At 40.5% G+C, this 22,177-nt stretch overlaps 1 protein-coding gene across 1 annotated transcript in view; it reads right to left on the reverse strand.

Moving 5' to 3' along the window:
* Positions 1-21,381, reverse strand: part of GPR155 (G protein-coupled receptor 155) — a 48,209-nt gene extending 26,828 nt beyond the window's left edge. Inside the window, 7 exon segments of the mRNA XM_038422132.2 lie at positions 49-82; positions 85-135; positions 138-335; positions 338-438; positions 2,593-2,599; positions 11,278-11,789; positions 20,859-21,381. Of these exon segments, the coding sequence (XP_038278060.1) occupies positions 49-82; positions 85-135; positions 138-335; positions 338-438; positions 2,593-2,599; positions 11,278-11,743 (857 nt within the window). The 5' untranslated portion in view covers positions 11,744-11,789; positions 20,859-21,381.
* Positions 21,382-22,177: the final 796 nt, after the last annotated feature.

The following is a 22,177-nucleotide window of genomic DNA, read 5'->3' on the forward strand; positions in this document are numbered from 1 at the left end:
CAAAAAATACTGAACATGTAAATACAAAAGTAAACACATCAAACTTACAGTTTAGCTGTGATGAGAAGAATCAGTGCAACAACGCATTCTTAGTCAGTTTTTTTATTTGTCCCACCATGCTGAGTCCAAGGTAAAGAGTGCTGAGCCAGAAAATGAACTGGCTAGTCCATCAAGGAAGTTTTCAAGATACACTGGAATCTTCTGGCCAAGAATAAAATTTGAGGCAATTCCTATGAAGACCATGAATACTATTGGGTTCTGCAACACTCGAAGAAGCCCGAGTCCCACTATTTTCATTTTGTTGTGCGACATACTGCGATTATCTCGCCATTTCGGATTTCACAGAAGATAAACCCAAGAGGGTTTAGCATCATAAGAGATATTGGAGCCACTAAGTAAATATACTGGAGATATTCTGGGTATGTGGTTTGATATAAGCTTCAACTAGAAAACAGGAAATGGAAAGTGATACTGACAATACTTTAACAAAAATATATGATTAAATATAAAAAAGAATGATTGTCTCTCAAATATACAAAAAGATGTTCTTCATATTAATCATATTAGCCTAATTAACAGTTGAATACTTACAACTAGCATAAGATGACAGTGAAAATATAAAGAATGCATGGTTAATTGTCATTAGACCACAGATATGCATTGAAAATGATAGATTAATTAACCCATGTTGCTTTACTATACTATGAATACCCCAAGGGCCAGCTGATAGAACCCTGTTTCAAAATGAATCCCTTCTAATATTGCTGTACAACACCAAAATAATAATACCATATGCCCTCTATTGTAGATTGTTCAGCATTTCAGATAAAAGAAATTGGTTTTGCCGCACATTCTACAATCATGGGAGAGTCACTGCACATTAATAGCACAGTTTGTGTAAGAGTCCAATTTGTAAATTGTTTTTCTTCTAACAAGTCTTTTAGATCTCTTTGAAATATAACCAGTGTATATGACAGGTGTAATTCATCATCCTGTATTTATGGTTCCTTTATGGCACCTATATAATAAAATTAAAAGATAAATTAGTGCAAAACAAATAAGCAGTGTTCATGTTCTGGGGACTACTCAGGTCAGGAGCTGGGATTTAGGCATTTTAGGGTTGTTTCCATTGATAACAATTTGGTTTTGTGGCCTTGAGTAAACCACTAGGGCTCCCACTTCAAAGGTACTGAGCACACATAGCTCTCATTGAATTCTAAAGATCAAGCCATTAGCCACTTGTGACTCACTCTACACATCAATAAAAAGGGTGTACAATATGTATCCTCACAGGACTGCTGTTAAATTAAAGATTCACAAACACTGTAGCTTTAACAATCCTTCCCACCCCTTTTATTATGTCACATCTTCAGGGCAGCATCTGTAGCTTTTATATGTTCTGCAGATGCCTAGCGCACTTCTGGGCGCAGTAAAATACTTTCAGAACCTTGGATGAAAGCAGCGAAATAAGTGCAAGTTATTGGGATATGCTGCGCTACCACTGTAGCCATAGTGTAGACACTTTCTACATCGATGGAAGGGTTGTTTCCATCCATGTAGTTACTCCACCTCTCCAAGAGGTGGTAGCTACACTGACAGAAGAATTCTTCTGACAACCTAGCTCTGTCTACAACGGGGGTTAAGTGAACCTAATTTTGACACACAGGGTGTGAAATTTTTCACATCCCTGAGCAATGCAGGTAGGTCAAACTAATTAAGTGTAGACCAGGCCTAGTAAGCCAAAGCAGGGATAAATTAGAGATTGGTGCAACTGACACTTAACTAGGGCCAGGTCTACCCTACAAACTTTTGCTGGCATAGCTATGTCAGCCACAGTGTGATGCGGTATGATTTGTGACAGACACAGCTGTGCCAGTCAAAGTCTATAGTATAATATAGCAGTATAGCTATTGCAGCAAAGCACTCCTAATATAGACCTGGCCTAGGACTTGAAAACCTTTTAGACATCTGCTAATGGAAGGATTAGACCTGCTACCCAGAAGGAGGGTTGGGAGCTCCAAAAATGAGATCCAGGGACACAACCCCAGTGAGAAGCCCAACCCTGCAATCAAGTGGGAGAGGGCTGTCTGTGGCGCCATCTTGTACACCAGCCTGCGTCATATTTGAAATGCCAGCACCTCCCTGCAGTAGCCAGAAGCTTGCTCTCTCTCCCCTCCCTGCAGCCCCTCAGAACTTCTTAGCTGCTGTGAAAGGCAGAGGGGAGAGGCTCCACGACTTTACATTTCCACCAACCTCCTGCCAATTTTTTCCTGGGTTCAAAGACTGAGAAAAATGCCAGATACTCTTATCTGCCTTCCCCCTTCAGCCTCCCTTGTGAATAGCTCCCTGAGTGCCTCCACTGCTGTTCATAAATTTACCAAGAAGAAGCTGCATAAATTGACAACTCTTGACAATTTGACTACTACCTACAGCAGCAATGAAAACAATTAGAGGTTTTTTTTAATTTGTTCTACTTCTGTTTTGCAATGTCATGGGGGCACTCGGAACAAAGACATCAGGTCCTTTTAATCCATTCACATTTGGGAAGTTACCAGCACAACTCTAGCCCTTTATATATTTTAAGTAAATTACAATTCCACTTTGCAGACATTAAAGGAATTGGTCCCTCAACTTGCTTGGTAAAGCTTCCCATTTCTAAGAAGCAAGTGGATTTAAAAAAAAAAAAAAAAAAAGGCCTGTACTACACTCCACAGTTGACAACAGCCATATCAACAACATTTTGTTTCCCAAGTTATAAAACCATGATGATCCAGTGGTCAGTAATGAACATTCACGGATATTGTGATATAACTTATTCTTATATCTTACCCCTTTCCTAGTGCCCTCCCAACAAGTCCAGGAAAGTTACACCTTCTGAAATAAACATTAATCCTTGTTTCTGTTGGCAGCCTTTTTACCCGTGTCCCACCTGAAAAGGCCAACAAAAGACACCCAGCAATTAGCTAGTACTATTTAATGTGCTAGCCAGAAAGGAGTGCTGAGAGAGATGAATTAATACCAAATATGATGGATTAAAATCTATTTGCACATTTCATATTTGATATAAAGCAGAATTAGTTTTGCAAGAAATCTACGAATTACATGAACCCCCATCTCTTTAGCCCCAAGGGCACAGCAGACAACTAGCTGTCTGCAAGGCTATCCCTTTGGTTAGCGAAAGCAAACGTTATAATATAGGTCAATTAGTATCTCTAAAAGGGACGGCTTCTAATAACCACAACAAGAACCATCCAGAAGGCAGGGGATTGCAAATGTAGGCTGAAGCTCCCATTTGTGTGGATCTACTTTCAAAGCAGTATTTGGAGAAATTAAGGTACGGAGGAAAGAGCGGGAGCCCCAACCTGACTGTTCAATAGTATTGATTATAATAGTAAAAGACTTTAAAACATGCAAAGGGCATTCATAAGGGATAGTGACAACCTCCTGTTCAGAGAGACTCAGTCAGGGGAGGGAGATGTCTGATTTTTATGGACAGACTAGCACCTTCATGGTCAAAGGATCAGACTATTGCTGAGAAGGGGGGAGGCAATTTAAAAAATAGGATTTTCTGGCTCTAAATGAACACACCACCTATAAGACTCATTGTTCAGTCACTGGTAAAACACTTCATTTCTGTTTACAGCTTATTAACTCAGCATACTTAGCATTACTCACAGTACTTATGTAATCAGTAGTGTTTAAAGGGCAAGTTATAAGGACTCTGTTATGCCCTATTTATATATTTTAATAATGGAAGCCAGAAACCATCTGGATTTGCTAAGTCAACATATTATTAGACTGCAACACCTTTAGAGATTCTTAGTTTATCTGTCCCAGTTGAATACTGAAAAATACCAAAGGCCAGTCTAACAATGATTTGCTTTCCTGCCTCTGCAGTAGAGGGTGCCAATATCACTGCATCAAAGAACATATTCTTACTGATTTGCAAGCATTTTAATTGTATGTTCTATTATTAATTCTTCCATATTCATGCAACTTCAAGTTTTTATGGTTTGGTGAAGAGGAAAGCGAGAAATAGGTTCACTAAGACTTGTGTATGTACTCATTTTGTATGTGTGTTGGTGAATGAATGAATACGAGATGGAGATTCCACAATCTCCCTTGGAAGCCTATTTCTGAGTTAACTACTCTTATAGATAGAAATTTTTCCTAATATCTAATTTAAATCTTCCCGGCTGCAGATTAAGCCCATTGCTTCTTGTTATACCTGCTGTGGACATAAAGAGATCAATTGTTCTCCATAACAGACAGCCCTTAACATATTTGAAGACTTACCAGGTTCCCCCTCAATCTTCTTTTCTCATGAACATGCCCAGTTTTTTTAGCCTTTCCTCACAGGTCATATTTTCCTAACCTTTTCTCATTTTTGTTGCTCTGCTCTGGAATCTCCAATTGGTTCAGCCCTTAAATGTAGGGTCTAGAATTGGACACAGTACTCCAGCTGAGGCCTTACAGTACCAAGTAGAGTGGGACAGTTACCTTTCATGTCTTATGTATGACACTCTTGTTAATATACCCCAGAGATATTAGCCTTTTAGCAAATACATCACATTGTCATATTCAATTTGTGATCCACTAAAACCCCAGATGCTTTTCAGCAGTACTACCACCAAGCCAGTTATTCCCCATTTTGTAGTGGTGCATTTGATTTTTCCTTCCTAAGCGAATTACTTTGCACTTCACCTTTATTGGATTTCATTTTGTTGATTTCAGATCAATTCTCCAATTTGTCAAAGTCGTTTGTCAATATGTCAAATTCTAATGCTGTCATCCAAAGTGCTTGCAACTCCTCCCAGCTAGGTGTCATCCACAAATTTCATAAGCACACACTCTACTCCATTATCAAAGTTACTAATGACAATATTGAATAGTTCCAGACCCAGGACTGACTCTGTGAGACCCCACTAGATATGTTCTCCCAATTTGACAGCAAACCACTGATAGCTATTCTTTGAGTATGGTCTTTCAACCAGTTGTGCACCCACCTTACAGTAATTTCATCTAGCCCACATTTCCCTAATTTGCTCATGAGAATGTCACGTGGGACTATGCCAAAACCCTCACTAAAAATCAAGATGTATAAATATACATATACATATACACACACACACACACACACACACACACTTCCAACAAATTACTTGCTCTAGATGCCCAAGTCTGACATTCTGTCAGACAGATTCTCCAATTGTGTGCATGCTTGCAAACTGCTTTGTTGTACTTTTGAACCTATTGATATCTTTTCCTGTGCAAGAAACGCAGACATTTGGTATCATTGGCTTCTAAGTAACTAGTGGCAAGACGGATTTCTAATTTCAAGCTTATTGTAGAGCACCTCCAGGTATCATAAAAAGGCTCTATGAAATGTAAGTAGTTACCATTAACTTAAAAACATACATTAAACTTACGTTTGATTTTTTTTTTTAAACTTATTGTTAAAAGAACAACATCTACCATATTATAAATGAAAGTTTAGGTGGCAAAAATAAGTATGTTTGCATGGTGCATTTTGAAAGCACTTTGTATTATAACCACAGGTACTTTTGATTAATTTTTAAAACTGACTAGAGCTCATGTTGAAGGGGTTCTTTTAAGTAGTTTGCTATTGTAAGGTGCAGACATGCCAACTCCTTAAAAAACAAAAAACAAAAACCAAAAACAACTTCAGCTGTAAGTGCATATTTTTTAAATTGTGCTTTTTACCTTTTAAGCAAGTGCTGTTAAATGGCCACAGTTTTTCCGGTTAATTTAACACCACATTACAGGTCACTAATTAAAACACACACACAGCCTCCAACACACACACACACACACACACAAAGAGAAAGAGAAAGAGAAAGAGTGAGAAAAGAGAGAAAGAGAATTATTTGTACAATCCAATTTTCCAGGTATGTTTGGGCTGCAATACACAGTAATAGTTTTGTAAGTGACTAAATGCACATTAGCAAACCAGCAACAAAAACAATTACAAAAAGCCTGCCTACCAAAAATTGAGGAGAAGGAGTGGGCTATGTTTTTATATTGTTTGCAATTAAAAATAGGGATGCAATAACAAAGAAGTTGACAGAATAAAAGTTTTATTCTTCAAGGAAATAGGATTTTTTTTTTTAGATCCCTACCAGAAAAGAGATTTCTTGTTACACTCTATGCTGAAGGCACAGAAAAAGTCCCAAGAAGCTCAGATTTGAAATATATGGTCACATACTACCATGGGCTATGCAAAATCCTGTGTACATACACAGCGACATTTCCCCCACAGAACATATGACAATGCATACTTGATGATCACATATTAGAACCAAGTCCAAAAGAGGCAACTTTCCTCCATCACCTGCTACAGAAATTAAGATGCCAGCATGCAAACAGATAGTTAAATTCTGTTTTGAGCACATTTAAATCTTCTTGAGCAAACTCTCCAATAAATGGAAACATGCACATTAGATGGTTTCTTTATGTTAGGTCAAAAGCTAAAGCCAAAAAGGTATAAAGCAACTCATCTATTGCAGCTCCTGAAATGTTATATAAATGTACAATTAAGCTGCAACCTCAGAATTTTAAAGTTTGGGGAGACTCGAGTAGCCTGGATTGGAAAACAGCATGTTTGCCAGAGGAGCAGTAAACCCCTAATTAGCCACTCATAATAAGAATTTTATTCTGAAAGCACTAAACAGTTCTGAAAGAAAAAGAAAACTAACAGTATAAATGATCAGTCTTTGCAGTCACGCATAACTCTGTGACAACAGTGCAACAAGCAACACAACTACAGGACAGCAACATTTTATTTTAGTCAAGTCTTCTGGAATTCAGAGTAGCAGCCGTGTTAGTCTGTATCCGCAAAAGGAAAAGGAGTATTTGGTGGCACCTTAGAGAAGAACAAATTTATCTGAGCATAAGCTTTCATGAGCTACAGCTCACTTCATCTAGAATTCTATGTGAAGTTTGTTGGTTTTCGGGGCGGGGGAGGTGGGAGGGATGTCAGATCTTTGTGGGAGTTCTGTACTGCAATGTATACTGCTTTACAAATCTTCCACACACAGTAAATATTTCTAGTTTTAGGACAGTTTTGCAAGTTTTCACACAAAGCTAAAAGTTTTGATTATTTAAAAAAAATATTTAAGGGGTGTTTACTGCTCACAACTGTCATCAGATTGATACCTCTGGAGAATTAAGTACTCTCTTTGTGTACAGGAGTAGACCACCAGCAGCAGCAACACAAAATTCCTCAGACTGCCCTGTTAATGTGTCTCAACACAGACTTAGAGGACTCACTCACGTGCATGACATGGTAGTCCAGTCTATTTATTTCTTGGTTTCTCTGCAGACACTGCCACCATGGATGTGGACATCAGTCCATTGAAAGCCAAACTAAGCTCATTATATGTAGACCACTGAATAGCTAACAGATGGTAGCAATTTCTTGTCCCCATATACCTGGTGCAGATGCAAAGTGACAAACTGCAGCTGAAAGACTCTGTATCCTATTCTCTAGTCCCAGCAGGGTGGATAAAAATCAATGCTTTAAAAAAAAAAAATCAGATTTTTTTGATAAAATGCTTTTTGAGGAAAAAAAAACCTATCTAAAGATACTTTATAGCTCAAAGATATCTCATCATGGAATAGGGATTATAAATTCAAATTCTATAGTATGAGACAATGTATTCATATAATGTTTAAGAAAAGTTTTGTAAATGAGTTCCAATAATTCATTTATTGGGGACTCAAACATATGGGGTTCCAGGGGCTTCTGTATAGATTTAGGTTAATCTTTCTATCTACCCAATGGGACTCAGTGCTCAGTCTAAAAGATACCATCAGAGATGCTTAGTTTTGCGAGTCTCAGACTGTGGATTTGTGTCTCCCAGGATAACATGCCTGTTAACAGCAAAAATGTTTCTAAACAAACAAATAAATAAATAAATAAAAATGTATAGCAGTGAGAAACAACAGACTTCAACCCTATTGTCCCTCTGCAAATTTGTGTACATAGAGTCAATCCCTTACCTCTCTCTAAAAGCGCAAAGTTTCAAAAAGTTCAATGAATAGAAGATTGTTGGGGGAGGAATAGATCTGGACAAGGAGAAGAAGTCTGGAGATAAATGTGAGAAGGGAGGGACAGGCAGTAGAAACAAAAGTGAAACTGTTTGAGCAGCATATTCCAGAAGTCTTGAGTTCTTTCTCAGGGTAGCCTTCACTGATTTGAGATCTACCATACCATTCTCTCACTAGAAGGGAAAACCTATAATGGCAGCAGGCTGTAAGAGAGACCCAGTTTGGGAATATTTTAATGAAGTTCCTCTACCTGTGAGTAAGACAGGCATGCGTGCAAAATGCAACAAATAAATGCAAGGCCTGGTTGCCCCAATGAAACAACATCATGAAAAGTGTTCCTTCTCAGGAAGACTGCATTGAAGATGATAAAAGGAATGTATTTGAACATGCAGGATCTTCAGGTTGGTAAACTTTTTTATTTCATACTTCTTTCTTAAGGACTGCCTTCAGGACTATTCTTGAATTCTCATGTTTGAGCAAAAAATATAGTTGTTACTCTGTGGTACTATCATTTTAGATGCAGTTGTGATAAAAAAAATAGCTGAAATAGGCAGATTTTCCTTTTACAATTTCACCCTTTAAAGTAGTACTGAGCGTCAGTGAATGCAATGAGAAATACTAAATGAGTAGTATGGTAATAATAATTAAATAACTGCATTGACTTATTTTGTTTAGGAGAATCCATCCTCAACATACAGGATTCTGAAGGCTATCCACCTTCAAGATCACCATCATTTTCTATAATTTCAGAGTTCTCTGCCAATGATAGTGTGTCAGTCACATCATGTATGTCACATAGCCACAGTATATCACCTGTAGCAAAAAGAAAAAAAAATCTCCATCATCTAGAAACAATCATATATAAGTTTGTGATAAGAACCAGCAGATTACAAAAAGAGGTAATTGATGGAAAAACTGCCCCGTTTGTTTATGCAACAAGCTCCTTTCCATATGACTGAGAACGCACACTTCATTAACATGGTTCAGTCATTAAGACCAGGATACAGTCCACCCAACAGAGCAGATGTCATAGGCAAATTGCTGGATAAAGTGTACGAAGAGAAATTGAGCAGTGTGCAAAAGGTCTAGAGGGTTAAAATTGTTAACCCGAGTCTTGATGGGTGGAGCAATGTCTACAATGATCCTGTTGTATGTGCTTGTGACACAATAGAAGAGGAGAATGTCTTCAGAAACAATTGATACATCAGGAAATGCACACACAACAGAATACTTACAAGACGCAACAGTAAAAGCTATAACAAACTGTGAAAAAAAATTCAAATGTTTAGTACGCAGCTTGGTCACAGACACTGCTACAAATGTATCCAAGATGAGAAGAAATCTAGAAGAGAGTCCCAAGCTAATACCATAAGGTTGCAGTGCTTATTTGATGCACCTCCTAGCCAAAAAGATTTCAGTGTTCCAGAAATAAAGACTAATGTTGTTGAAATTGCAAAATACTTCCGTAACAACAACTTTGCAGCAGCATCTCTGAAAAAGTGGGCAGAACCAAGCTAACTCTCTCACAAGACATGCGATGGAACTCAGTAGTCGACTATTTTCAGCACTATATCAAGAACTGGCCTAATCTGATGACAGTTTGTGAACAAAATCATGAAAAATAGATGGCGCTGTCACAGCCAAAGTTCTCAACATGGGGCTTCAGAGAAACATTGAACACATGCCGAGTCCCCTGAAGCCTATTTCTGTAGTCTTGCACAAAATGCAGGGAAATAGCAGTTTTATTGCTGATGCTGTTGAAATTTGGTAGGCACTGAATGAGATCTTAAAAAGAGAACTATGCAATGACAGAGTTAAATTACAAGAATTTAAAAAAAAAAAAAAACAAATGGGACAAGCAATATCTCCAGCTCATTTTTTTGCAAAAATTCTCAATACTCGGTACCAGGGTCAAACCTTAACTGCTGAAGAAGAGGAGTTGGCTATGACATGGACATCCAGCAATTATCCTTCCATAATGCCAACGATATTAAACTTCAGAGCTAAGGGTGAACCATTCAAGAAATACATGTTTGCTGATGATGTTTTAAAGAAAGTCACACCAGTGACCTAGTGGAAGTCACTTAAGCACTTGGATTCGGAGACTGTTGAAGAAGTGATAATCTCATTTTTAACAGCAGTAGCTTCTTCTGCCGGTGCAGAAAGAATAGTTTCTTCCTTTGGACTAGTTTATTCCAAATTGAGAAATCGTTTGGGACTGAAAAGCAGGAAAGCTTGTTTTTCTTTTCCAGATTACGAACGAACAGGAAAATAAAGGTGAAGACAACTGAGTTAGCTGCAGAAGCCAATATTTTAAGTTTCTCATGTTGACCAGGCTGACAGTCTATTTAATTTTTGTTTTTTTTATAAAAAATATTTCATTTAACTATTTTAGTTAAAAACAATTTTAACAAAAACAAACCAGATTTTAAAAAACTTGAATGTTTAACTAAACTCAAAAATTCATATGCTTGTTTTGTTAATATATCATATGTTTGCTGTTGAAGAAAAAAATCCAGAATACATAATGTTGGTGTTTTAGTTAAATAAAACAATTTAAAATGTCTGTCTGCTGATGCGCTCCTCCTAATACAGCATCACAAGAAAATCCTCCAAATATTAATGATTAACCTGTTGAACTGGAGATAGTTCGCCTCCCAATGACTTCATAAATATCTGCTTTAATGACTTTGGTAAATGAAATAACCAAACAATCATTCATTTTCTGATATAGCTGTAAAACTAATCTGAAAAGTTTTCAAAACAAATCACTTTAAAATGTATAGTGTGTACCTTCTAAAAATGAAACCTACATCTATTTCTGAATTGTGAAGAATATGTATTAAGGTTACAACGACCACTTTTATGAACAAATCCATGATTAAATTGAGTCTTCCTGACTAGTGATTTATATCACAATTTAAATCAATTTGATTTAAATCAAATCCACCCTGATTCCCAGAGCCATCCAGTCAACACATTTGAAGTCATAAACATGTCTCTGTACAAGTAAACGTATGTTTGTTCACTGACAACTGTTTTATACAGTCTAAGATTTCAGTTCAGCAGAATGTAAAACAGCTCTAATTTAGAGGCACAAGAACACAAGACTGTATAATCACAGCATACAGTAAATGCTTAGGGCAAGGAAAAATAATGTTTAACACGGAAGTTAAGAAAAACAAGAGAGCATAAGTGGTTTCTTACCTATAGGGTATCCCAGTGCAAAGTCATTGCTTTGTGTAGCAAAAATAGGGAACAGTCCTGCTTTGCCAAATCGACTTTCAGGACTGGCTACCAATAATGTTAAAATGCAGACTAAGAAAAATACAGACGCTTTGGCAACCAGGATGCTGCAAAGGAAGGACCAGTTCACATTGGAAAAATTAAGTACCACCATGCTTTTGAATAGTAAAGCTGGAAGTGCAAAACAGGAGACAAAATTTCCCAGTCCTTTGGCCTGAGTTAATGTGATGATGTTGGCTCTTCCGGCTATATATCCACAGAGGATGATGCCGAAGCATTGTAGCAGTGCTGGGAAAAGCCTGCTTATCGACATGGAAGGAGAACGGCTGGTAACATTGAATTGGTAGTCCAAATTGCTGGGCAGGGAATGCAACATATTGGCTGAAGAGGAGAGGTTCTTTGCAGTAAAGTCTGAGAAAGTATCCATCTTCTCTCACTGTTTGTTTTAAAAGTGGAACATGCGATGTTCTGATCTGTAAAAATAAAAGAGAATGAAACAGTGTTATTCAACTTCTGAGTGGGAATGTCTCTCTCTGATTATTTTAAAATGCAGTTCCAAATCCCTCCCACAAGCACTTCTGTCAGTCACCCAGCCAGATAATGGCAGCTACTGAGTGGGGGAGAGAGAAAGAAACAAAACTGATAAATAGAAAACTATAAAATCATTTGGATGGATGCCAAATACACATTCTTCCCATCTTAGCTATTTCTCTCTTCTGCTGATAGTGGCAAGTAAACACAATTCACCAATAGCACAGCTTTACAATTAGTACAAATACTAAAATCCACTTGGGTTTCAACTTTAATTCTAGTGTATATGTCAAGTGAAAATTAAAGCTAAATATAACTCATGAGCTGAAACAATGAAATCTGCTGGCATGGAAAGTGACATGACTTGAGGATTTTCTGCTGTAGACTCTGGAATCTAAACATTTATTTAAAATAAATAAAGGCACTTTCAGCTCTTCTGATTTAATGAAAAATAAATCACTAAACTATCACAAAGTAAAGCTAAGGCATTTGTCTTGTTGAGCCAGGTCTGAAAACTGGTTTCACTTAACAGGGCCATATCCATAGCCAGTGTACACAACATTGTTTTTAAAAACAAACTTTTAAGTTATGTTTCATGTACACCAACTGGCAGCACGATTTTAGCTGAAATCATATTTAAGAGCTTTCTTTAAGAAACTGTTTCCTAACGTCATGAAAAGCAAATGTGAGCAGGGCCAGAAAGATGTAAGTTCCATACATACTAAAACTCTAATCAAGTCAGGAGATCCAGTTACAACACCATTAAAAGCTGTAGAGTAAAAAAGAAGCTCACTGTTACAATCCATGCAGTTAGGTCCTATATATGTTACAACTTGTAATGGTGCTGTAATGAGGCTTGGGGAAAAAGGTGCCGTATTTGGGTATGTCACAGGTGGGACTGTTTGGGTGGTACTCCTGGTGCCCCCTGGCTTAATCCACAGGTTTTGGCTACCTGCTTGCAGGAGGGTAGTCTGTGCCACAAGCTTGACTTCAGTATCTAAACAGTTAAATAAAAATAAACTCAGAATTTGGCTGTCTGCACCTTTAAATAAATGAACCTCAAAGACAAGCACTTAATTGCAATGCTTGAAAGCAAGATCCTGAGGTTCTGGGCAAGCAGAGCTCCTGATCTGTCCCAGTCTCATCCAGAAGCGCTGCCCTGAGAAAAAGGGGGCAAGCCTTTTTAACTGGCCTGCTGGGTCCTGATTGGTCAAAGTCTCCTCCTAGCCATTCTAGGCCACTGGAGGACTAAGTCTTGTTTGTAGCCTGGTCATTGAAAAGGGGATGTCAGGGCTCCAATATCTCCAGCAACGAACAGAGAAGGACTGATAGATCCTGTCACAGGGTCTCATTACTAAATTACAATTGTAATGTAGATGGGGTAGGGAGTCTGCTTTAAAAAAAAAAAGTGAGCTTTCCCCATGCATGATACCCTCCTGTCAAATCTGAAATCTAAAACTATTTCAAACAAGGAGTTACAAGCAGTTTCAGATCCCATGCCTGCTCCGAAGTTCCTTGGTCAATTTTTATTGTTATACAACCATATTTATATAATTTTAAAAGATTCCCCTCCCCCCATCTCTGATGATGCTACATAAGACACCAATCCAAATGGGCAAATGACTGACTCTGCTGAGGAAACAGTTTAACTGACTCAGCACAGAATGCTGTCAAATGCAGAGTGAACAATCTGATTCAGTCTAATCTTACTTGGTTACACCGTTGCTTCTGAATGGTGGTAGTAACATTATCAGACAAAACTGTGATTTTTAAGTTGATGTGCTTCTTTCATAAGACATCAAATGCCCCCTCTGTGAACCATCTGATTGCTGACTATTTGACCAGAAAAATATGTGGGTGTATGCACCCATCACACACCTTGATGTTCTGTTCATTTGAAAGAACAAATGATATCATTTGATAAGAAGAATGCAAGTTCTGAATGTAAAAGAGGGGAAATATTCTTTCAGTTATTCAGATAGTTAAAATGTTTTCTACAACCTTTAAAAATTGGCTAATGGTAACATGGCTTTTAATGCTATCAAGTGCTAGGCCTCCTGTCCAAGAGCCAGGAAAGCACACTTCAGTTTAATATATTAATACATATTTTGGAGTGAGCTGCTTTCTCTCGTACATTTATGGCATTAAAATTAAGAGTAGTGCCAAGCAGACTAGAAAATAAGAAACTAGCCTCCTCCTTTTTCCCCACCTGACCTCTGGGACATTTTGGAGTGGACGGGGCACCTTACCAACTTGCTAATTTAAAACTAAATAAAGACAGCTCTCTGTATTTCATCAGCATTGCCTAATGATACTCAATAAGATGATACAATAGAGGAGAGGATGCTACAATAAAGGAGAATTCCTATACTAATTAAGAATAAATTCCAGTGGCCACAGAAGAAATCATGTCCACTTCTACCACACCAAGCAAAAAAAAAAAAAAAAAAGATCAGATCACCATTCTAAGCCAATTATCCTTTCTAACCAACCAGACTTTCTGCATCATTCATCTGGTTAAGAACTTAAGAAAAAGTGTTATTTTTATGCTAAGAGGTGATGGTGGCTGCAGGGATCACAGATCTGGTAAGTACCTATGAGGGAACCATTAAAAAAATGGAACTTTGTTTAGTACTAATAAACAATGGAAATCACCATTCAAGGGATAGACCAGCATGGTAAACCTGGGCCATGCTGGCCAAGGGGTTACCCTGAAGAGTGATAATCTCAGAGGCTGGCCAGGATCTGGAGCAGAGCAGCTGTGTGTGAGAGAGAGAGAGAGACAGAAGGGAAGCACCAGAACAGAGACCAAAGTAGCCAAGAACTTTGCCTGAGCAAACCCTGGGACCGTGGCCCTGGGGGGGGGGAAAATAACCCAGAGAGGGAACATTCTGGGCTGAGTGGTGGCCAAAAGGGGCGTGGAACTATGAGCAAAGAAACACTCTCTTGTTGTTTGATTCCTCCTGTGTTCAAGGAAACAGGACTTTGTACATCCTTGGTAAGCAAGCAGGTTTGTATGAAAGACATGCCTGCCTTCATCATCAATTTCTCCTTCCAACTGAAATCACCCGTAGGACTCTGAATTTCATCTAAAGGAGAGGATAAAAGAGGTTAACATTCCCCCCCCCCCCGCCATAGAAAAACCACAGCAGAAGGTACACAACACAGTGGTAAAGATACCAATTGGTGGTCTACACTAACATTCCCACTGTTACAAGCAATGGTGATGCTGCATTGATGCTGGATTAAGAGTTGGAGATTTTAAGAAAAATGCTAATGTAGACATGGCTCAGAGATTCTGCTTTTTTTCCTGTGCCCCATTTCAGACTGAGATGGAGATGACCTCTCTAATTTCTGCAGTTGCTATGGAAACATGGAAAACAGAAAGTCACAAATGTGTTAAGTACTTTAAAAAAAAACAAAACAAAAACAATATACAGTTCGTTTCTCCCCTGGTTATAAGACAGGTTTCAGAGTAGCAGCTGTGTTAGTCTGTATTCGTAAAAAGAAAAGGACTATTTGTGGCACCTTAGAGGCTAACAAATTTATTTGAGCATAAGCTTTCGTGAGCTACAGCTCACTTCATCGGATGCATTCAGTGGAAAATACAGTGGGGAGATTTATATACATAGAGAACATGAAGACAACCTTCACATCTTGATTACTTTGTGGCAAATGTGACATATGCACTAGTATCACCAGTGATAGGAACTCGTCTCCAATTTTACTGCACATTAAAAACTTCAAAGCTTTGTTTGAATCATTTAATAGGCTGACTTTTTAGAGAAAATCTTCCTAACCCAATTGAATTATAAAACATTACACCGTTAATCCAGAGCACCAATGTATATGAGCATTCTTAGAGATAGCTCCTTCCCTGCCCACAGTTGTTATATTTTATATCGTACATGCATTTAGAATGCAAGTTCTTTGGAACACAGACTAAATATTTGACATCCTTACCCACCTTGCAGCATTGTGTACATTTACCACACTTGATCAACTGGGATGAAAATAGCCTATTTTAGGTCAACCAGTCCATCCTTATCCCATACAGTACATTTTCCAATGTTGTGTCCACTCTACATTGTAAATCTCCCAAGCAACATGGATTCAGCACTTCTCTTGAGAGAATGCAACACATTTTGCTATCAGTTAGTTTTTCCTGATGATCTAACTAAATTTTACCCCATTACTCCAAGTTATGCCCTTGTAATCAGGTCTACAAACCCCATACTGAGCATAGACAGGGGAGAGAACCACCTCTTCAGCTTGATCACACTCCCACACAGCTGCCAGAGCTGCCAATCATGGAGACAGATGCCCACAGCTGCAACTAATAGAGGAAACAAGGCCTCCGGGTAGCGTAGACAGATGGAAGAGGAGGCAAAAAGGCATGGGACAGCAAAGGGCAGACACTAGGCTGCTTTCAGGAAAGTAATCAAGAGAGAGTGAAGCAGACTGTAAGTCCTAAAACTGAAGGACTGACAGCCTTAATTAGAGGTAAAGGTCCAGGAACTCACCTGATTGAAGACAAGCTACGGAGAGTCAACCTGGAGAAACTGGGTCCCCTCGAAAGACCACACCAAGAGACTGCTTACACAGGCCTCCATGTATCAACTTCTTGAATTTCTCTTCCTCCCTAGTGTTTTCACCTTTCAACTATTTGGATGGAGAGTATGTCACCTCCTCAGATTAACTGATGTTTAGCTCAACCATACACATTTAGCTCTTAAACTTTCTTCCAGCCCACAGGTTATTTTTCTTGCTCACTCAGAGCTTTCAATATTCTTTTGATGAGAAGGTACCCAGAACTGAACGCAGTATCTCAGGTATGGTTGCACCAGACCCACACAGAAATTATTACCTCCCTAATCCATAGCACAGCTAGTTGTAGCCCAAAGTTATACTGGCTTTTTCACTCCCATATCACATTGCAAACTCAGGTCTAATTTACTGCTTATTCTCACCCCTAAGGCTCTTTCAGCATCGCTGCTTCCCTGCTTTTCCTTTCCAATGAAAATTTGCATTTGACTATTTCCCACTAATTTATTAGTGGAGAGCACTTTTCCAAGCTAGTTTTTAGGTCCCTTTTGCATAGTATAGAATGCAGCACAGAATCAGTGCAATAATAAACTCTCAGCCCTTCCTTCTGCACTCAAACAGACCCAAGCAGGATACAATTGCATAACCACACCTGAGAAGGGTGTATATTTTGGCCTCTGGAGGTAATAAACCCTAAATGAACATGAGGCAGAGTTACAGAGGCCAAGCTCTCAGGAGCACTAAAACTTGGCCTTTTCCCTGGCCTACCCTGGGGCCTTCCTACCGATAACCTCAGAGTCTGGCTCCTTCGCCCGAAGGCTTTGCTCTGATCCACAGCAGCAGCCTGTGTCCCGTGCCTTCCTATATAAAACCGCAACTACACTAGAAAGCTTTCAACAGTAAACTAATTGGTATGGGGTGTGATTAAAAAAAAAAATAAAAAAAACATTTTGATGCCAGCAAAAGCCCTAATGTAGATGTAGTTATACCAGCATAAAAGTGCCCTCACTGGTGTAGCTTATTTTGCTCAGGGAATTGGCAAACGATAAACGATACTGTTGCCAGTATAAACTGCATCTACAGCTGGGGGGTGGTGACGGGCAGGGATGGGGGGGGGGTTTGCCGGTATAGTTACACCAGCAAACCTTTTCTAGTGTAGACCTGGCCTAATATACTTATATGGCCCTCTAGTGACATAGAACTGACAGCCTCACAATCTTGAATATATTTATCCTCAACATCCTTGTGAGGTAGGGAAATATTACTATCCCCATTTTACAGATCAGGAACTGAGGCCAGGTCTACACTTATAAAGCCTTGCTGGCATAGCTATATAGCTACAAGGGTGTATTGTGCCGGAAAAGCACTCCTACCTTGGACCCAGCTTAAACTAGCAAAACTGTGTTTTTGCTCATGTAGCTTAGTCTAGGACCTCCCTCCTCCACTTTACCCACTCAAATGACATAAGCTATCTGTGCAAAAGCACAGTTTTACCAGTGTAAGTGCAGCTACCCTTTGAGCTTCTCCTAGCACAGCTGTCAGTCACAAATCAAGCCCGACTGGCCTAACTACACCATCTGAAGTTTGTAGTGTAGACCTGGCCTCCCACTTTTTTCCCTTATTCCAGAGAAGGGACAGAAAGAAGTTAGTCACACATGCATTTATTTTGGGGGGACTGCCAACTAATTTGTGACTCTTAGAGACGGTGCTGCCTAAGCTGCCATTTGTGCTAAGGACAGCTGCTGAGCTAGCTCCTCTGTCCGGCAAACATTGTAGCTACTAGTCTCAAGGAGGGATAGCTCAACAACAAGAGGAAGTCTGGTCTAGTAGTAGACTAAAAAGCACCAGAGTATAAGGACCTACTGCATTCTATAACCCCAGTTTAACACTAACTTAGTACCCTATCTGTAAAACTCAAACAATAATACTTACTTAGCTACCTACTTCACATGAGTGGTGGGTGTACTGATTAATATTTGTAAAGCACTAAAACACAAACCAAACTCTCCAGTTGCTAGGAATTTGAGCAACTCCCAGATCCCTGCTTTGATCAGACTACTATTTCTTGAACACTCTTCTAAATACTGACAGGTTTCAGAGTAGCAGACGTGTTAGTCTGTATTCGCAAAAAAAAAAAAAGGAGTACTTGTGGCACCTTAGAGACTAACAAATTTATTAGAGCATAAGCTTTCGATGAAGTGAGCTGTAGCTCACGAAAGCTTATGCTCAAATAAATTTGTTAATCTCTAAGGTGCCACAAGTACTCCTTTTCTTTCTTCTAAATTCTGGCAACTATGCGTAAACCCCAGCACAAGCAGCTGGGTTCCACCTCTCCTGCATGAAGACCCCCTTCACTCTCCCCTCCACTTTTAATGGAAGATAAATTAAGTTTGGAGTTCCACAAAAATTCTTCTTACTGACCCTCCCCAAAATTCTGAGGGGACTTTCTACCAGAAACATGCTGATTTTGTTGAAGAGATTCTGTAAATTGTTAATGGATCCTGAGATCACTCTCACAAAGCAGATCACTTCATTTCACAACATGATGCAATATAACGATATCCTGCTGGTGATAAACTCATTATAGTTCTGTTGGACACACTCATTTAAGTGGAAACCTTGACAGAAGGGGCAACATCTCCCATGAAAGAGCTCTGCATCTCAGGTGTTCACATTAGAGGAAGAACATACTGAACGGGTTTGTCTGCTTTTAAAATTGTCTAGAGTAATAAAATCACCAAAAAGAGGAAGTTAATTGCACCTTAGTGCTTTAAATTAAAAGATACTGTAGTGGTGAGAAGTGATTGGTACAGATTCCACTCCTGTACATTGCCATTCTGTCTTCTAGCCTCGGGAGAGTAAATGAAGAGTAACAGTGTAACCTTGGGCAAATCACCGAAAAGGGACACCATTAGTCTGAAATCTTGTCAATTCCAAAAGTAGTTTCAGGTACCAAACCTTCTTCTTTGTCCCCCTCCACACTGTTTAGGGTTTTAAAATATTTCCTATTTTTAATTTTTTCCCCACACTGTTGCTATGTGAAAGTGCCTAGATTCCACAGAAACAACAACTAAGAAAACTAAGAAAACACAAAAGAAGCAGTGAAATGAAGGCCCTAGTCTACATACAAAGCGCACTGATATAACTAAAAGGTGTGGCTTCCAACTAAGTAAGTTAAATGGGTGTAAATTCTGTGTGTAGAAAAGCCCTAACAATATGAGAAGTGTTGCCAACTGCACAAAGTAAACAAACTTGAAAAAGAAAAATATTTCCCCTACTCTCTTTTAGTTATAGTAATTTTATGATTTGTAGATGTGATCTTTGATGCGACATAGTAAAATATTTTACACACTCAAGTGTGATTTTTAGATTCAACATCCCTTTAAAACAAACCAAAAAACCCCTCAGTGCCTCAGTTTTCCCATTTGTAAAGTCAGCTGAGACCTAATCACTCACTCTTATTAAATTCTTTTAAACATACAGTGAAAAGTAAAGCTCTATGATTAGTACTTCATATTTATTTTCTGAGAGTGCCTACTATGCTCTTTCTGTGTATGAGTAACCACATTCATGATTGGGAAATGTCTGTGTCTGACATGTACAAAACTAATTGCAATGTGCCGCATGACAACAGCAGACTTGAGGGAAAAGCTGGAAGATGAAAAGGAAGGCTAGATGGGTTTCCTAATTGTTTAGTTTGGTGGTGTGTTTAAACTAAATCTACTTGAATATATTATAACAGATATACACAGCAGATGCTTCACTTTGTCTAGTTTGACAAGTACAAAAATAACTGGTGCAAAAAAAAAAAAAAAAAAAAACAACCAAACAAACAAGTCAATGCTAAGACTGATGAAACACCGATTTTTTCAATCCGTGGCAAACTGTACCAGAGGTATTTACAATCACACTGAAAACACGCAAAAAGAAAAGGAGGACTTGTGGCACCTTAGAGACTATTTGTTAGTCTCTAAGGTGCCACAAGTCCTCCTTTTCTTTTGGGGAATACGGACTAACACGGCTGCTACTCTGAAACCTGAAAACACGGTGTAACCAACACTATAGTTTTGGAATGAGATCACGTTTACCAGTAAATAAGATGTGCTGTTGGATAGCTTGAAGTGAGTATTAAAGGGTAAATTTACACACACATCTCTCTCTCTCACACACACACACACACACACACACACACACAGCAAAGCGCCTACTGCAGTCACAGTCGTTAGGGTGTCGCAGACGGCAGCCAGCTAAAAATAAGCAAAAATTCCCCTTCCCGTGGGCAGGCTGCGCGCCTCCGAGGAGGAGACAGCCCGGGCATCTGCACGGAAGATCTCGCTGCAAACCCGCAGCGAGAGAAGAAACACCCACACCGTGTCCAGCGCAGCCTTACGTAAGGCACAGCCTGGAGCCGGGACCGGCTGACACCCCCCCCCCGCACACACGCCGTACCGCCCCCCATAACATACAGATTTCAGGAGATCTCCCCGCCACGGTCACAGCCCCAACGCGGGAGCGCACATCCCGGCTCCGGAGCCCCTGGGCGCTGGGGCCCCCTCAGTGCCCGGCCACCGGCCGCTCCCTCGGGCCTTCTCTGCTCTCCGCGGTGCCCTTCGCTGCCTCTGCCTGGCGCAGGACTCGGCCGCCGCAGGCTGGGGCCGGTCTCCAGCTCAGCCCCATGGAGCGGGGGGCGAGGCGAGGCGCGGCGCGGCCGCCCCGGGTCCCTCGGCAGCTCCCACGCGCGGCAGGGCCCAGCCCCACAGAGGAGGCGCCCGAGTCTAAGTGCCCGCCCTGCGTCGGGTGCAGCCAGGCGCTAGCCGCGGGAGCGGGAGCAGGGCGCGCATCGCCGCTGCTGAGCCGGGGGCGTGGAGGGAGCCGGTCGATCGCTCTCGCTCGTTACCGCGGGGCGGGGGCGGGGGCGGGGGCGGGGAGGCCGGCCCTCAAGATGGCGGCGCTCGGTGGGCTACAGACCCTGGGCCCCAAGCCCCATGTTAGATGCAGCCGCTTGACCCCGCCCTCTCTTTCTCAGGGAGTAGCTTGTGGGGGTGGAGAGCACCGCTCCTTACCCGGGGGCGCACAGAGCTGCCTCCAGCTCCTCTCTCAGGTGGGGGTCTGTGGCGCAACTCACCCCCCCAGCTCCTTGAGGTGTGGGTCTGTCTCCCCAGTATGCCTGTTGGAGGGAGGGGTTATAGACTTATCCCCCTCTCTCCTTATGAAGGGGCTGCAGAGCTGTCCCCTCATCTCCTTACTAATGGGGGGCTTTGGATATGTCCCCAAGTTTCCTCAGGCTGGGACTTTATGCGTTTATCATGTACCCCCTACTCCTCTTGGGGAGGGAAAGGGAGGCCTCAGACCTTAACCCCGCGTTTCTTTATGGGGGGAGGAGACTATAGATCTGATCCCAAGTCTTGTTCCTGACAAGAGCTATGACAGACCCCCAACCCTTCCGAAATCCTATCTCGAGGAAGGGGAAAGGTGGTCACAGACCTGCCCTCAGCTCCCCCCCCCATTTCCTGTGACCTCACAGAGCAGAGGGTGACCTCCCCGAAATGAGCCAGAGTCGCTTTTCATTCTTAGTAGGAACAGAGCTGCTCCCAGCCTCACTCCTTGGGAGGAGAAAAGGGTTGTAGATTCTGGCCCCCTGTGCTCCCTGTGCTGAGAGAGACTCGCATCTTTGGGGGTTAGTTCTCAACAGCATTTGGAATCTCTTCTTGGGAGCCTGAAAGAGTAGGGCTTGGGCCTTTCTCTGAGAAACTTGCTGTATCACTCCCTTAATATTGTCACAGTT

Source organism: Dermochelys coriacea, chromosome 11, assembly GCF_009764565.3.
Source record: "Dermochelys coriacea isolate rDerCor1 chromosome 11, rDerCor1.pri.v4, whole genome shotgun sequence".
Taxonomy (NCBI): domain Eukaryota; kingdom Metazoa; phylum Chordata; order Testudines; family Dermochelyidae; genus Dermochelys; species Dermochelys coriacea.